The sequence below is a fragment of the Ciconia boyciana genome, chromosome 9 (genome assembly GCF_034638445.1).
Source record: "Ciconia boyciana chromosome 9, ASM3463844v1, whole genome shotgun sequence".
Classification (NCBI taxonomy): Eukaryota; Metazoa; Chordata; class Aves; order Ciconiiformes; family Ciconiidae; genus Ciconia; species Ciconia boyciana.
In genome coordinates, this window is record NC_132942.1 from 23,449,101 (window position 1) to 23,467,807 (window position 18,707).

The following is an 18,707-nucleotide window of genomic DNA, read 5'->3' on the forward strand; positions in this document are numbered from 1 at the left end:
AACTCAATCAACATCAAGTTCCACTCAATCCTTTTTGCAATGGGAAATGCATTTAACATTCATAAATTTATAAAGTGCTATAATTGTGTTTTCAGTTAGGTTGGGTTTGGAAGCCTTTGGTTTAGGCTATTTCTTGCTCTTTCATATCTGAATTCAGCTGACTTACATCCTGCCTTTTCTCCTGTGTTAGAGTTTTTATGGTATCCTCTCCACTCCCCTTCGCCCAGTGCATCACCTCAAAGTGTATGTTCTTTCATTCCTACAAGCTTTCATGCAGTCTTTGGCTGAAAACTTCTCCTGTATCTTTTACATTTGAAACAGCAGCAATCTACACAGGAAAGACTATTAAACAACAAAACAGAGGGTAAAATAATTTGAGCAAAATGCACTGACTGGCAATTTTTGCCATAAGAAAACATAATTAGCATTAAAAAAAGTATTTAAAGCCTAAGAAAACAAAAGAAGCTGAACACCAGAACAGTGACTTACTTCTGCAGCATGGCTTGCCACTCGCCTAGTCTGTCTCCTATGGGAAACCGCTTAATGGTGCTCTGAATCTTCGCTCGCCACTCCCTCATGTAGTCCTCAATGTCGAACACAAATGGCTGCTGCCCAAAGTTGGCATCGACTATCTCTCCTGGAGTTTGGAGACCCACTGTAGGGTAGAGATTTGACTGGGAAGGAAGAAAAAGAAACCTATATTAAACCCAGCTTTCTCTTTCTGGTCCCAGTTGCATGGTTTGGTAAGACAAAAGAGCTGCTCTTTAAATTGAAACATGTAATGGAAAAGGAAGGGGCAACAGCCCTTTAGGTACACCTCAAGAAACCCCATGACTTATTGTGCAGTTATTAAAAGCTATTGCATAAAACCAAAACTATGGGATCAATCCCCCAGCAGCCTGTGATCAACGTCACGACTGCTGCCTATGGTGTGTCCACTTTCTGGCTTAGTTTTCTGCAGTTTCTACCAAAGTTCAACAGTCAGTAAATAATAATAATAAAAAAAATTAAAGCAGCATCATCTCAATCAGCAGATTTAAGTGTTCTCCACTGTTTCAACTGAACTCTCTTATTCCTTGGAAGCTGCTGTCTAAATATTTTACATCTTTGATGAAAAGGGAATGGATGGTAGCGGAGCTCTGAGGTTAGGTCTTTGAGGATCCCAAGACAGCAAGCCATCCACACAAGAAATTCCACTACTGATAGATTAATTTCATTTTAAGAACAAGCATATGAATCCAAATGGGAGTTCTGACACCCCTCCCTGCCCCGAAACATGGGGAAAAGAAAAAAGTTACCACTGTGAAAATACCTCTAAAATTCAGCCAGTAATTCAGCTTCCAAAGAAGATGATCTAATTGAAAACAGGTGGTAAAAGTCTATCTAGAAGTTCTCTGAATTCAGGCTATTTTAAGAATAAACTTATGGATACAAATTGAATCCCTGAGTCCACTTAAATATGGGAAAAAGAAAGGGCCTCAGAAAAGGTAAAGGGATGCCTTGTTCTCACTCTGGATCACATTTTTTAAGATCATGTTCCATTCACTGTCATGTTACTTTTCTGCAGCACAAATTACTTCTCTGTTTGCAACACAAACTTCACTAATCCTCTGCTTCGGAGCATCTGCTGATAGCCTGCAGGGTGTAGGAAGAAATCTCTCTCATGCCACTCATGAACTGTTTGGTGTTGGGTATTTTCACTTTGCTTTAACACACTGGAGACTGACACAGCCAGAAACCAGACACTGGGCAAGGCACATGGATGCACGTAGAGAAACTGAAGTCTAGAAGGTGCCTGGTTGCGTTGTCTTGCTCATGGTTGAACCCATGTCAGACATTAGATCAGTGGAGGAGCAGACCTCTCTCTCCAGGTCAAATCGAGAACTACTACTGGTGGTTAGACAGTCATCCTAAAGAAAGCTAGGATGTTCCCTCCTCCTCTATAGCAAGGGGCATGGGCTTTCTTACAATTGTCTGGAAAATTTATTCAACTAATTCTTCACTATTGCAGAGACCTGAAACATTGGCAATGTCGTTGATCTCCCCTTGAGACCTGTAGCTGTGGATTTTACTTTTTACTAAAGGTATTAAGATTGTTACGAGGTGGAACTCAGCAGAATCCTAATCACATTAGCAAAAATGGAGCCAGCGTGTCATGGGAAGTGATTACTTCTCTCTGCTTTCACTGGCGTGTCTACATCTGCAGTACTTACTTGGTTCACCCCCTCCACATCCAGATCCCCAAGACAAGAAAGATATTCACAAACGGGGTCCAGCAGAGTTCTGCTAAGATGGTCCAAGGCCTGGAGCACATAGCATACGAGGAGAGGATGAGGGAATTAGCTTGGAGAAGACAAGGCAAAAGGAAAATCTAACTGCAAGTCTTCCACTCCCAAAAGGGAGGTGATAAAAAAAGAGGGAGACAGATTCCTCTCAGAGGTGCTCTGTGAAAGGACAATGGGCACAAGTTGCAGGCAGGGAAATTCTGATGGGACATAAGGAAGAAATTATTCCTTGTAAGGATGATTAAAGACTGGAACAGGTTCCCAGTGAGATGCAGCATCCCTGTCCTCAGAGATTTTCAAAACTTAACTGGATAATATCCTGATCAACCTGCTCTACCTTTGAAATTATCAAATCTCAAAAAACAAAGGAAAAAATGAATCTATAAATACAGGCAGGAAATTGAAATTAGAAATCAGGATGATTGCATCACTGCTGACCCAGCACACCTCCTCCTTTCCTATTCTCACACCACAGAAGTCGCTGGGTTAGAGAGATGTGTAAAGAAAATATAGCATGATGAAGGAGGAGCTACCAGAGGAAAATGACGTATTTAAAATCAGTCTCTCCTTTCTTTCAAACCAAGCTGACAAGGAAATATCTCTAATGAGGGGTCAGATCGTTTCCACAGTCCATACTTTAGACTTTTTTATTAACTTAACTTTTTAGTATTATGAACCCAAGGACTTCCAAAGCCAGGAATCAGACCCCCCAAATACTTGGAAGTTAGTAGTAAAAAACGCCGTATTTTTCAGACACTTTTGGGTATGTTCATCTTTGAGGGGAAGCTGGCCACCCCCAATTTGTCTCAAATAATCTCCGAGTTAAAATAAAATTTTTCACATGTAGGATGTGTCCTCTCTGTTTAGCAGCTGTTGGGAAGTACACTTATCTCCACCACCCTGCCAGATGCAGGGAGACATCATCCCAGAGCCCACGGACCAGGCAGATGCTTCTCCTGCCAAGTTCTTCAGGCACACTTTCCCCGTGACTTTTGGACCACTTCTTGCCTCTGATATTGGTGGCCAGTTGCTCACAACCCCCAGTTCATCCTGACTTGTTTGTTAACCTCCTTGTCCCTTTGTGCCCCTGCAATTCCACCCTGGGCTCTTCCACATTCTGCTTTTTTACATTTCCTATTGTTTCAGCAAACCGCCAGGCAGGATAAACCTGATAGGGGCTTGTGTAAATAAGAGAGTTAGGCCTAAGCATTGACTTAAATTGGTGAAAAAGGGGAAAACTCCCTCTGTGGGATATTCACTTCTATTTGCAAACAGTTATTTTTGTATTAACTTCCACCTGTGCTAAGCCAAAATGCAATTTTTTCCCTCACTGTATATTTGTACAGATGCAAACACTCTTTAGAAGGAACTGAAACAAACTGAAGCAAATATGCTTCACTGTGTGTGAAAATTATCACAACAAAATGTGGTTTTCAACTGAAAGTATCAATTTCAACTTCCTAATATTGCAAATATTGCAAAAAATTGTCTTCATCATTTGCCTCTGAAAGGGGAATTTTGCAATAAGCACTTCAAGGAAACAACTTCTAGACTGGTAACGTTTTGAAGGGTCAAATTAATTCCTTGTGTAATCTCACTGACGTGCCAACCCTAAAAGTTATTTAAGCTTGCAAGCTGTAAAAGTATTGGGGCTTACTGGCCAAGCTTCTCACTGATGTGTGCTACCAGTCAGCTTCAACATCACATAGGCTGTAATGCAAGAAAAAACTTTCAAACCTACAGCCCCTCCCCACAGGATTTCAGTTATTAGGTATGGAACAGAGCCAGAGCCAAAAAATGCGTGTCAAGCTGCTCAAACCACAGAACCTGAAGGGTCACTCAGGTAAGACTGCTGTTTCCATTCCCGTCTGCAGCTAAATTTTAGACTGCAGCTTTAGCAGGTGAAGAACACAGATTACATTCTGTATCTTTCATATAATGGGTGTTTTCTCTTTATCTTATAACAAATGGATATTATGTTCGAGCCTGGATCACAATGCTGTAATAAATGAAAAATACCACTTGCACATTATATCAACTTCCAATTCCCTACCACCTCAATACTTCTACAATCTCTGACAATAGTCATTATATTTAAACCAAAAGTCTGTCTTGGGTTTGGCATCCCCTTCTTCAGGAAAGGGCAGTAATCTCAACTGTTTGGAAGAACAACCAAGAAGCCATGGACCAAGGGAGCAAAAAGGGCCAGAAAAGACCCTGGAATACATAGGCATCTGCAAGGGTAAGGGAAGAAGGCAGTAATTCAAGGGAAGGATATTGGAAAAGGAGGATGGGAATGACGGAATTCAGGTGCAGGCATCCTTAGGATGAAGCTGCCAACACAGCAGCTGAGCCATTTAGCACACAGAGAGGAACATCCAAAATCCATATGGAGGCAGAAGTCTCCTGTCCTTGCTCATATCCAGTTAGGGGGTGAAATGACTCAGTCAAGTTTCTCTTGCCTTCTTTTTAAAGAGAAATTATCTCATGGAGAATAGTTCTCAACAGCAGGAGGCCTATAGGGCATCCACTGTTCTCCTTCCTGGCCTAGAAAAACAGTGTTATGGATTAGTTGCTGCTGTAAAGGCCAGAAGGAGATTTCCATGGAAAACAGCTCTGCAAACTCTGGCTGGTAAAAGGCACAGAGATACCATTTAACCATTGGAAACTCTGCCACAAGGCATGTGAATAGCTGATCCCAAAAAACACCTGACCAGATCGTCCTCCAGTTTAACACTAAAACAACATCTCCTCTGCACAGGACACACAAACAAGCATGAGATCCTGTAAGGATGGCCTGGTGAGATCAAGAAACAGCAGGATGGGGGGATGTCCTGGGCTTAGAAGGGTTTTGAATTCATTCTTAGCAGCACTGCAAGACCTCACTGCTGCAAGAGCCCTTCTGTCTGGTCTGCTCCCATGCATCTTCCCCAGCTGTTCATCTCCTATTTGTAATAGAGACTCAACACCGGTGTGAACAGCCTACAAGTGCACATTAAACGTATACATCAGCTCACTGTGCACTCCTGGATCAAAAGGATGCAAGTTAAGCTAAGCAGGACAGGTAATTTCAGCCTGCCAAATCAGTGCTGCAAAGCCCTACAGCAACACTTTAGCTGTAAACAACAAAACAACAGTATGCGTGTTTGATAGCTATTGTTGATTGATAAGAGCCTAAACAGTAATTATCTACCTATCTATCTATCCCCATGAAGACTGTTCTCATCTCAGAAAGAGAAGCAGTCTAGCCAATGAGAAGACAAAGCGGTGAAAAAATTAGAAGGAATATAGTAAAACTGTGACTCCTAATGTATCTATATCCACAGGGAAAACAAAGAGCACCTAAAACGAAGGGTTATATCATAGAAACGTCTTCTTGCCATGGATGCAAGGTTGTCACAAGACCTCACACCAAAAGGTTAATATTCATGGACAGGCAAAATATTCTTTTACTTTAATAAACTGTACTTGGACCAAGTGAATAAACTACTGTGAATTAAACCACATAAAGAGGATTTCTGGTTTAGAATACACTGCAACGTTACCAAGTTCAAAGAGCCTAGGAACAAAAAAAAAAAGCTGTATTGACAGCTGATGTGAAAAGGCAAATTAAATAACTGGAACGTCCTTCAGCGCAGACACTGGCTGGGGTATGGGACAGATCTGTAAAGCCATAAATCCCATTGGGAATGTGAACAGGGAATGCTAGTCATTATTTCTCACAACACAAAAATTAGAGGAACAAAATAAATTTTTTGGCAGGAGGTGCAAAACATAGAAAAGCAAGCTTTCTTCCACACAATGTGTAAGTCAGCCAAGAAAATCGATCACTTTGGAGGCCTAAACAAGTTATGGAAACTAAGAACTTCCTCAGAGGAAATTCATTTGGGGTTATTAAGTACAAAGACAGGAGTGCAAGCTCTGGGACAAGGAGCTCTACGTATAAGAGAAATGGATGCAGTGGATGTAATGGTGTATGCCTGACCTGGTTTTATCTTCTTTTCCTAAACACCTGCTCCTTGTCCAGGAACAGTTGGGTCTGAAAAAGAGCAACCATTTTTTTGTTCATGACCCACTGTGAAAGTCATACTTTTGTAAGACCCAACTAGACGTTATTGCCTGATGTAACTCAGCTGGTGTCACTGCACTCAAGAGTAACTCAATATTGGGGCTGGTGAATCAGAGGAGTAACTATCAACCCCACATGGGTGCCAGATACATTCCTCCAGCAATCCCACAAGCTGGTTACTCATCATGGGCAGAGGCTTGACAAAAACCTGTGCAATGAGACAGCTGAGCCTGAGCTTCACTCTCAGAAGTACCCTTCCCTAACCACACTGTGGAAAGGGAACAACTCCACCACGGCTGCAAGACTTGGGTGAGACAGGAAGAAGCTGAGAATAAAATCATTAGGCATTTTTGGGCTCTCTGATGATGGGACATGAGAGGCTACTCAATCACTTTGCACTCCCCACAGTTGAAGCTGCATTTGGAATACAGTGACCTGTAATAAAGCTTGAATCCTCGCTTTAATTCCAGGAGAAGGAGCAACATATTCTTAGAGGTGGTGAGGGATGAGAGGAGGCATGTGAGTAGCCCACAAACCCAGCCACAGTATTATGAAATTTCAGAAGAAGGAGCATCCACATCATTCAGTAATGTGCATTACCATTTTTTAACAGGGCATCAAACAGAAAAAAAAAAAAAAAATCACACCCCCACACTCTTCCCCCTCCCTTCTGTTTGCATCCTTAGTTAAAATACTGAAAATAAGTGTACTTACAGGGAGGTCTGTAAAGGCTATACCTGTGGGGGGAAAAATATTAGAATTAAAAAGACAAAGGATTTTTTTCCCTGCTTGGCTACATCCTTAACATTCTACAAAACATTACTGCATTTCAATAAATCCCAGCCCTGACCCTGCATTTCACCACCTGTCATATTTAGAAGTAACTTCCCTCCCGACTCCCCTCCTCTGCAAGATTTTGCATCTGGAGAAAGGTTCAGGGAAAAGCCTAAATGTTTCAGACATCTCTCCCAGAAACTGGATTTTCTAAAAAGCAGCTCCTCTTTTCTTTGCTTCTCCCTTTGTTACTATGAAGGAGTTGGTTTTCAAGACTCACTTTGGCTTTAGAAACAGAGTTTTACTATAACGTTGCTTCAGTTTAGGCTATAACTACTTCGCCTTACCAGCCAGAGAGACAGGAACAAACACTGAATGCTTTGCATTACAGCTAGGGAACAGCCTTGTGACAGGATCAAGCTGCAGCCAGGAGCACCTAAGAAATACTGTGCAAAGAACAGCTTCATCCTCAACTACACTGCTACAGTTCCAAATATAAGACATGGAAAAAAGTGTATGTTTTCCCTTTTCATTACATTTGGCATGCCAGAAAAGAGCTATCTACTTAAGCAAAGACAGCCATTGCCTAGGATCGTTAACAGAGTTGTGACCAGAGACAACGCTCAGCTAGAGTCAGGCTACCCCCAGGCACAGCTCTGCAATGCTCTGCATCTGATTTAGATGTGAGGTACCACTCAGAAGGAGGGTGCCTCTCTTCCCTCTCCCGTGGCGTGTGTCCCTGCATCCACCGTGGGTGAGATCCAGCAGCCAGGCAGCAGAACAGTGAGATGGATCAGCCAGTGACAGCAGCTCTAACCCACGGGTCTTGGGTCACTCTCATCAACAGCACAAGGGAAACTGCTGCCATGCCCTGTTCATACCATCAGGCTGAGCTTAATTCCTGTTTTAAGGAGTCAATCTGGAAGCTGCAGTCTTGCCCCACACAAGCTGCCAGCAATGCTTTCTGTCCCCAGTCAGAGGAAGGCTGGTATCCACACCAGTATGCCCAGTTCTCACACACGTCCCACCTCTCAGCCACGCAGCAGTCCCTTCTAGGTGGCAGTGAAACAGCCACACAGAAGCAAGAGCGCATTGTTCTCTGCTTTTAATGTTAGGACTATTTTAACCAAGAGCTGCAATGTAATGTTACCAGATCAGCCTGAAATGGTAATTTAAACCAATTTTAGGAGTCAACATAGGAAACAAATAATTATTATTACTAACAAAATCAAATGCTTGGAAAAAAATCCTGAATATTTTACTAAATAAACAGACAATAAGGTTTAATTAACAACCTGACAGATAGTCAATATGGTTTAATTAACATCATGGCAGTTTGGACCTTGTCTGGTGAGTAGCCTCTCCACAACCCAACCACAAATTGTGTATACAGGTGATGCTGAATAACTGGCTAAGAAAAATGTTCAGTAAGCATTTATCTCACGCCAGCACTTTGCCCAAATATAGTTCCTCACTCAAACCTGTTTTTCACTTCGCACTTGTTTTGCTCAGCTGGCTTGAAACAAGCTGAAAGCTTGTTTCTACCCTTACTCCAGTATGAGGCCAACCTCCCTGAGTCTGCAGCCCACTGGAGTCCTCCAGGATCACTCAGAGCCAAAGGTGGCCTGGCTTTCTCACGACAACTCATGTAGCTGTACAGCTGGGAGCTGCATCCAGTACACAGGCAAGCATACGATTTTTGAGTGGACTACAAGGTGGGTGGAAAATTGGCTGGACTGTCAGGACTGAAGGGTTGTGATCAGCAGTTCGAAGTCCAAGTGTTGTCCCTCTGGGATCGATGGTAGGGCCAATACAGTTTAATGTCTCTATTAATGACCTGGATGATGGGACGGCATGCACTCTCAGCAGGTTCACAGATGTCACCAAATGGGTGAGTGGACAATACGCTGGAGGGCATACTGCTATTCAGAAGGCCCTCAACAGGCTGGAGAAATGATCCACCACAAACCTCATGAAGCTCAACAAAAGCAACTGAAGAGCCGTTCCACCAGGTTGTAATATTCGCAGAAAACAGGACAGGCTGGGCCAGTTGTAGCAAGGTGGGTGTCAGTCTCTTCTCCCAAGTAACAAGTGATAGGACAAGAAGAAATGGCCTCAAGTTGCTCCAGGGGAGGTTTAGATTGGATATTAGGAAAAATTTCTTCACCAAAAGGGTGATCAAGCCCTGGAAAAGGCTGCCCCAGGGCAGTGGTTGAGTCACCATCCCTGGAGGTATTTAAAAGACATGTAAATGTGGCACTTAAGGACATGGTTTAGTGGCGGACTTGGCAATGTTAGGTTTATGGTTGGACTCGATGATCTTAAAGTTCTTTTCCAACTTAAATGATTCTATGATTCTATGAATGGAGAGAAAGCAGATCTGCAGAAAAGGATGCAGGGGGTCCACCTGGGCAACAAGTTGAGCAGGAGTCAGCAGTGGGTCCTTGCAGTGAAGCAGGTCAACCACATTCTGGGCTGTATTAGTAAGAATGTAGCTGGAGCTGTATTAGTAAGCTGGGCTGTATTAGTAAGAGTGTAGGTTAAAGGAAGGGATTGGACGCTTCTCTTCCACACTTGTGGGTCTAAACTTGGACTATGATGTTCACTTTTGGGCTCTCCAATACAAAACAGACAGCAAAACTGGAGTGAGTCCAGCAGAGGCCAACAAGATGAAGAGAAGCTATGGGAAATTGGGTTGTTCAGTCTTATTTAGGGGTTGTTCAGACACTTATTGCTGCCTACAACTACCTAATGGGAGGGTACAGAAAAGGCAGAGCCAGACTTCTCCCAGAGATGCATGGTGACAGGACACAGGAGGCAACAGAGACAAGTTGCAACATGGGAAATTCTGATTAGGTATTAGGGGGGAAAAATTCAGTATGAATGTGGTCAAACACTGAATCAGGGGACCAGAAAAGGCCCTTGGGGGATCTCCATTCTTGGAGGCAGTAAAAACTTGGCGAGTTTCTGAGTAATGTGATCTAGCTGGTCCTACTTTCAGCAGGGCGTTGGATGCCATGACCTCCAGAAATCCCTCCCAATGAAAAACACTCTATGATTCTATAAATAAACTTATTACACTACTTTAAATTAAGGCATTTATATGTTTTGCATCCTCTATTACGTAACTAAGACCAATAAAATGCTTTATGCGTACAGAACTAGATCGGTTGCACAAATATGTTTGCTTAGAGAGTTCATCCTGAAACTGTACTGCTACACACCTGCAGTGTAGCAAAGTAATGGAGGACTTTGTTTATATATCACTGTGTTTGGGTATGGGAGTACCACAATGATATAAACAACATAGGGCCCTGTACAAAACCCCAAAGATGGAAAAAAGGCAATATATTTTCGGGAAGAAAGGAGATGGGTGACTGAAATGATTAAGCAGACAAATACAGCATTCTTTTAATGTATCTATTTATCCTGGAAATATAGAACTCACAGGGTTCCTGAAAGATGGAAGAAAGGGAGAACTTGGAAATTCTGTATTCAATCAAACTATTTGAAATCATTGAACTATTCAATTATTGTTTTTCCCTTTCCGTTTTTAGAAGAAAATGTGGCTCTGGATACCCTGAGTTAAGATACCCTGAGTTAGGTCCTTTGTTAGGACTCCTAACAAAGTCAAGAGCAGAAAGCGAAAGAATCACAGCTCTAACTAGGCAGCTGAATTTGAAACTACACTCTTTCTCTGCGTCACCTCCAAAGCCTGGATTCAATTTAAAATAACAAACTTCATAAATTTAAAGACATAAGAACTGGACAGCTCAAGAGGTCAGGAAGCATGAGTGAGCGTGTGAAGAGCCTCTCCTGTAAGTCCACGATGTTAACCTGATCATCAAGGCAGTGATATAAAGGCATGAAATGAAGGTTCAGTGCTGCAGGACAGTGTGATCCACACCTTCACCTGCCATCTAATCAAAGGACTTTCACCTTTCCATGACCAACACACACTTATACATGTCCCCATGCATACAACATGCTTGTGGACCTTCTAGCCCAACTCTATCCTCCACCCAGCAATAACCATCCTGTCTGCTTCACAGTTAGCCATTTTCTTCACAATAAATTTCAGAATTCAGTTTGCACAAGACAACATACATTTGGGTGATCAGCTACAACACTGCACTTCGTATATGGCAGGGTACTCCTCCACCATCTGTTTAGGTAACCATAATTCAGAGAATGCTGATGAACTGCAACAAGCAACAACAGTCAGCAAGATGGGCATCTTAAAAGATTAGACTAGGAAATGCCAACCCATGAAATACTTGAATACTTCTACAACTTGCTGCTGAGGAGAAGTACTATTAAATCCACACAGCTCTACATGCTCTTGGAAACAGTTATCCTCCAATCAAGCCACTCAGGTAAAATTGTTCTTACAGAGAAACAAGGCTGTAGCCAAGTTTGAGATTTTCCATTCATTTCAAATTTGGTTCATCTAAAGTCTTGTTTCAAACCTCCCAATGCACTTGCTCTCTGCAAACTTTATTTGAAGGTTTGAGGGCAAACCTATTAAACCTGGGATGGACATCTGTAGATCTCTGTGATAAGCAGATTTCTTCATCATCCCTAACATTCCTGTTAATCTCTAAACTGGTTGCAGAAGGGGTATTTTACTTTACAGGTTAACTTGGTCTTTCCAAGGGCCTGCACTAGAACTCAGACAGACTACAGGAAGTTTTCTATGCCAAGACTTCAGAGGGTTGCATCCTCTTTTTATAGCCCTGCTGCTCCATTTACTTTGGTCTGCTGTCAAAGTCAGAGATCTGAAACACTCGTACATTAGTCCCTGAGTGAACTCATCCACTTAATCCCAGAAACCTGTAATAGTCACATTCCCATATCATTTTCTACATCCAAGACTCTCTGCTTAATGGCTGGAGCCCCAACATTGCTCACATTCTCCCTCTTTTTCTCCTAATTCAACCTCACCACACTTCTAGCCACATGCCAGGACTCTGCTCAGAACTTGTCGAAAGCATTTCATCAGTAGCCAGAAGACATTCAAGACATTTTCCAGAACACAGAATTAAGACTACATACGATGTCAAACAGCTTTCATGTGACATCTCCAATCAAAGTTCAAGACTTAGCTCCAACCAGAACATCCAGAATTTGTGATGGCCAAGAAAATAGTTCTTATACAGTGCTCCTGATGGATCTGATTAAATGGAAAAGTATGGAGACAATGGAAGATCATAGTTAAGCAACAGGAGAAATTACAAGGAAAACAAAGCAAGGGGTGTCTAATTAACAGATGAAAAGGAGAGGATGAAATGGTGAAGAGAATATCATCTTTAGGGACAGACAAAGCTATAGTAATTCCATTAAAAGTGAGACAAATTCAAATGCCCAGAGACAGGGCCCTGAAACCCTGCTGTCAAGCTAACTGGCATCACAAAGGGGCTGATTAGTCTCATGAATATTTTTTATATCTGCAGCAGGATTACATAGTGATCTAATTTCCTAAGAAGAGAGATATACAGCTTCAGCTGCTTTGTGTCAGGGAACATCAAGAAAAAGTACATTCATCCCCTTCCTGGTAAATCTCGGGTTTACACAACACAGAAATGAGATTCTCAGGTTAGCATAAGTATCATGAAATGTTCAAGATATTCATGGAGATGCTTCCGCTAGGGCAGAAAGTGTTCTGACTTTCAAATAAATCATTGCTCCTTGCCTCCATCTGGTCTTGGTTCCTCTGCTGAGACCTGCCTCACCCTGTCTCTTCACATCTACCTGTTCAGTGATCATGAGAAGCTGGGTAGCAGCCAGATGATTGGGATCTGTGGTCTTACAGGGCTCAGACATGCTCTCCTCAACAGTCAATGGAAGCACTTCTCTTGAATGTTGTGTTTCTTTATAAATGGCACAAATAGACACTACTGGCCCTTAACAAGAGTCTTCCCAGGTGAGGTTTTCATTCTGCTTTTGTAAAAAGATGGTAAAATGTTCCAGCAGCTATTGGGGGGGGGGGGGGGGCGGGGGGCAGCCCAGCAATGGGCTGCGACTCCCTAGTACTTCCATCACTGTCTCTTCTAACCACGTCATGTCTCCTCTCTGAGTACAACCATTATGCCACTACAGCTCAAAGATAAGCTGGTACACGAATGAGCCAGTTGCAAACGCTCAGGAGAGTCTCCTACCTATAATTTTCTCATACATCTCCTGTCTTGTACCATACATCTGAAGAGCCCAAGAAGAGGATACCCAGGAGAGAGCAATATTTATAATCTACTGTTGTTCTCTGAGCATGGTGTAATTTAATTCCCTTCCTTTCCTGTTTCTCCCCAGTGGCATTGTTCACCACTGGGGCAGGCTGCTCCCCAAGGGATCATTCAAATGTCAGATTAGAAAACACCAGCTTTCCACCCAAAAAACCCATCTTTGAAGGAAAAGGAACGCTAAAAATCAAGAAAGGAAGACCAGGCAACTTCATTGGTGTAAAGACGTACAAATGTCCCAAACAAAACAAATCTCTGAGCATGACACAAGGCAAAGAATCAGAGGATGATAATGATGAAATGCAATACAGAAGTTACTGAACTGTGCTCTTTGTTTGGCTTCACCTGCCCAGACACCCAGGCACAACACAGCCCTGGGAACAGAACGGAGGACGGAGCAAGGGACAACTTTTCAACCAACACCCCTTCTATTCTGCAGGCTCCTGGTCACTAAAAAGAAATTAAATTTCAAATGAACAAATTTGTATTCATTAAATAGAAAACCTGGCCTCTTCCTGACCGTTACACTTTCATTGTGATGAAAAGTAACAGCACTGTCAGACTAAAAAACGGTGGAGCTGGAAAACCACCCACTCAAACAAAGGAAAACAGCCAGAAGGGCACAGCACAAACCACTATACTACTTCTGTGTAAATACACACTAAAAATCAAGGACAGCAACTAAAACGAGAGATTTTGTGAAATCTTTTTAACTATTTCAGCACCTTGGTTGCTGTGTATGTGGAACTTGTCTCATTCCTAAGCAACAGCTCCTGCTTTACACCATCAGCTGTTGCTTTCATACCTCCATTTGTCTTCCCAGTACAGGACTGACAAGGGCAATGTCCACAGAATCTGGGCAATTAACTAATACTTATGGACTACAAATTACTCCTAGTGTCTCCACTAGTGACTGATCTTGCTAGGTAGTAAGCCACAAGTCTTCACTAGGAGTTCCCCAGCAACACACATGGTCTGGCTGATAAATAGTTATAATTTCAAAAAAGAAGCCAGATCAGACACTCAACTCTGAGCAGCTCCCCACTGGGCTTCTGATGGAGGCTCCATTTATAAAATTAGAATGTTAAAAACAAGCCTGAAAGGATGCTCAAAGAATTTCTTTTTCATTCAGGGCTGAAGATCTCTTGTATTGCAAAGCGTCAGGACTAGTTGCTGAATGCATGGTCACAGACTCAATATAGAATGCTCCTCAGAAAGCACGTGCCTCATTTCTAAGCAACCATCCCCTCACAAATCAACAAACGGTGGGTATAGAGGAAAACTGAAAACAAATTTCCGAAAGTTCTGTCTGCATGAGCACCAGGCCTTTCTGCATCTGCCTCAGAGGAAAGATCCTTCTTGAGATTTGAGGGGGAAAAGCCCGCATCTCAGATTTGTATCTCTGCTGTAACTGTAGCATAGCGTGCTACTTTCACAGAATCACAGACTGGCTGAGGTTGGAGGCACCTCTGGAGGTCATCTGGTCCGACCTCTCTGCTCAAGCAGGGCCACCCAGAGCTGGTTGCCCAGAACCATGTCCAGGTGACTTCTGAATACCTCCACAGATGGAGACTTCAAAACCTCTCTGGGCAACCTGTGCCAGTGGTCGGTCACCCTCACAGTGAAAAAGTGTTTCCTTATGTTCAGAGGGAACCTCCTGGGTTTCAGTTTGTGCCCATTGCTTCTGGTCCTGGAACTGGGCACCACTGAGAAGAGTCTAGCTCCATCCTCTATGCAGCCTGCCTTCAGGTATTTATATACATTGATGAGATTCCCCCAGAGCCTTCTCTTCTCAAGGCTGAACAGTACCAGCTCTCTCAGCCTTCCCTCCTAGGAGAGATGCTCCAGTCCCCTAACCATCTTAATGGCCCTTCGCTGAACTCCCTCTAGTGTGTCCATCTCTCTCTTATATGGGGGAGCCCAGTACTTTTCCCAAGAGCTCACCAGAAATTACGCACTCTCCAGACACACACTGCACTCCAAGCCCACTCCGTCCTTCAGCCCAGCCAGTAACTCAAAACAACTTTTGTTCTGATAAATGTTTTGAGTGGAGTATTTTTCTACCAGCTGCTTCATCTTGAATTCAGCAAAGTAGAATTGACACAGCAAGGAGAAGCAAAGGAAAGGAGTGCCTGTCCCAGCAAACCAAATGAATTCCAGCACAAAAAGTGAGATGAACTTACCAAAATTTACTGCATATCTTATGTGACAAAAAAATATTACAATAATTTATCCGGGGTGGAGAATATGTCATCCAGGGGAAAGACATTTGAGGTGAAAATGGCCACAACTTTCTATTTTAGACATATCAGATATGATGGATGCCTGGAAAACATCTGTGAGCTATTCCTTTGGGCAAAACTTTGAAGTCCTTAACTTTAGAGGAACTACTGAAACAACTGTGGAATGAACCAAATTATAGGTCAGTGCTTAAGTAAGACTTCTTATGCCAAATTATTGTCTAGCTTTGGGAATGCTTGGACCAATGCGTTAAGGCTTACAGATGGACAAGTCCCTTTAAAAAGTGAAAAGATACTTTTCAGTGTCTTTGATACAGTGGCTTTGATAGTCAGTTGAATAAAACACTAACTAAAATTCCCACTTCTTTATTTCCCTGTTGCCCAGCCATTAGCCATCTTATCCAACCTCCACAGGCTGTGCAGTAGCAGAGGAAAGGTGCAGAAGCTGGGGATGCAATCCTAACCTACTTAAAGCAAATGGAGCAGCATAGAAACCATTTTACATGCTGAAAGTGTTTGTCTTGGAGCCAGTTTACATCTCCTGACTGCTGCTTAGTGCTCTTTTTCTCTCCCGTTTCTTAAATTTTACCCACAAATGTGGGATAAGAGTTACAACACATGCAAACTATTAAACAGCAGCAGTGAGAGCAGGGCAGGAGAATCCATCTCCTGAGAACACCTTTCTTTACTTACCTAAACTGTGGCCATTTTTTGTGTAAAAGCAGGTATTGTTGATAAGGTTAACACAGCAGCCGATCACATCTCCAGTGGTGAACGTAGGGCCATAGGGCTGTCCTGTCCCCGAAGAGCAGAAGGAGTGCCCATCGTCACCATGGTACCCATAAGAATGTTTATCCCATCCTGCAAAAGACAAGACAAAAGAACAGGTCAGCAATGAAGCCAGTTTAGCTGAATAACATGGCAGCTACAGCTCTCAGGACAAAATTTTCTGGTAGGAAATTTGAATTTTGATTCCCACTCCTGATTCACCCCAATATTAATTTTCACATACCAGTAACTGAAAAGAAATTAATGATCATCAATCATAACACATCATTTGGGTTTCAACCTCATTTGTCCCTTATGAGAAATAATAAAAAGAACAGATTGCCAAAAGTCATTTTTACAAAGACCAAGATTTTTTGTTTTAAAAACCCTGTTTCTGTTTTCTCTTGCCTGCAGTGAAACAAGCTCCTCTTTGTAATACATTTGTGTTTCCCACTAACACAATCTTCCATCAAAACCATTTAATAAAATAATTCTTGTACAACTGCAGCTTTGTCTGTAAGTGCTGCTCACAGGTGTAACTGAATGGCCTGAGGCAATTTTTGCACTCTCACATTTACATTTCCCTTCTAACAGTTTATAAGGATTTCTGTGTTCCCCTTGGGCAACAACATTTCCCATTCTGTGGACAGATGAAAACACAACCTGTAAATGTCAACAGGCAATTTTCAAAGTGGTCAATTTTACCATTTAATATCTTTTATTTCTTCTGCCAGTAACACTGTGCGTAGGGTTAAAGCTGGGCTCAGGGATCTCTACATCTCACAGTAATTGCATCATTCTGAGTTCCTGATTTTGTTCTGTTCTACCCCAATTCTGTTGTAAATTCTCTTGTGAATTTCTTACATGTAGGAATGCCAGATATAACTGCAAACGATTGCAAAGAAGAGAGATTAATCCATCCTTTAAAAGTTGAAGTGTTCTTCAGGCAACACACTGGTCTTCTCTTTTCAGGACTCTCATCTCCTTCTTGCAGAGGAGAGGGCAGTGCTCCCATGGTTGTGGCCACAGAGTGATTCAGCGAATGCCACCTGAATCTACTAACCCATACCTGCCAACTTCAGTTGCCGCTACTGCTCAAGATGGCTTATCCTTTCTCTCTTAGGAGACCAGCTACGGCAGGTAGGCATTCATGAGGAACAGTCCTCTTACGAGAGAGTTTAAGGAAAGCATGACACGCTCTGTCTTATAAGACAACTTCAAGAAGAATCAGGATCTTCTCCAGCTCTTTGGAGCGTTCCTATGAATTACACCATCAAAACCACATCTGACAGAGAGATTACTTCTATCAAAAAGCCTGAGACAGACACAACTAATAACAACCACCCGTGTTTTAAATGGATACGGTTGGATCCTTAGGTAGACCATGCCAACTGAAGCAGAAGCGAAATAAAGTGCTTTGACCACCTACTGACCTTATACAACCTAAGGGTAGTGCAGAATCTGTTAAATGTGGAGCAATGGTTTTGGCAAAAGGACTACAGAAGAAATGCAAAAACCATGAGAGGAGAGGGGTTAAAAAGTAGAAAGCGCATATCCTGCAATAAGGCAAAAAAAGACTGAGCACACTGCAAACCAGAGAGAGGAGCCCTGTGAAGGTGGGCTGGAGCACTTCTGCAAGCCATGATTTTCCTACAAAAACAACAACAACATGAGAGCACTAGAAATTTAATCCCGTAAAATGGTGCTCAGCTCCATGCACTCGCATATCTTATTATCAGCGGACCCACATGCTCAGGGTTTCTCAGAAAAGCCTGAAACATTAGGTGCATGCCCAAGGCCCTCCTTTTATTGCACCACACCACATGAATGCCAACGGGAAAGTCAGAGAATGAAGCAAGACTGAAACATGCCATAGTCCAAGATTTTGGACCTCAGGGCAAAGTTTGGGAGTGGAAGGTGTGAAGGACTCCTAGCAAATCCTAGTTCAGAAATGGTGAATAATTTCCTCTGTTAAATCCCACACATCCACAGGAACAGACTGAGATGTCCCAAGAGTCAGCTCCGTCTTCCCTAGGACCAGCTTCCTGTAGCACCAGTCCTGTTTAATAACTTCATGAAAGACAGGGACAACAGCACAGGCAGCACCCTCAGCAAGCTCAAAAATTATGCCAAATCAGGTTGCCAAAAACAAAGGAGGGAGTGATAGGGGCTCTAGAGAATCTGTTGTCAAACTTCCACTTCTGAGACTCCATCCAGTAAAAATCTCATTAAATATTGAGTTTTTAACACTATGGCTCCTTTCTGCTATCCCTTTTATTTTCTCTGCTGCTGGCCTGTGAAAGACTGCGATTGCTGATTTGTTATTTCAGTCTCC

At 42.6% G+C, this 18,707-nt stretch overlaps 1 protein-coding gene across 4 annotated transcripts in view; it reads right to left on the reverse strand.

Annotated features, from left to right (window-relative positions):
- The window catches only part of RANBP10 (RAN binding protein 10), an 85,522-nt gene that overhangs the window by 24,507 nt on the left and 42,308 nt on the right, over window positions 1-18,707 (reverse strand). For 3 of the 4 annotated variants that reach the window (XR_012044078.1, XM_072872116.1, XM_072872115.1), the window contains exons 4-6: window positions 16,298-16,465; window positions 7,069-7,091; window positions 490-674 (exon numbers count right to left, since the gene is read on the reverse strand). Coding sequence is in view for 3 of the 4 variants with exons in the window: in XM_072872116.1 (XP_072728217.1) it covers window positions 490-674; window positions 7,069-7,091; window positions 16,298-16,465 (376 nt within the window). In the remaining variant the exon portion in view is untranslated. Of the gene's footprint in view, window positions 1-489; window positions 675-7,068; window positions 7,092-16,297; window positions 16,466-18,707 lie in introns of those variants that run through there. The other variant, XM_072872118.1, reaches the window with a different exon arrangement.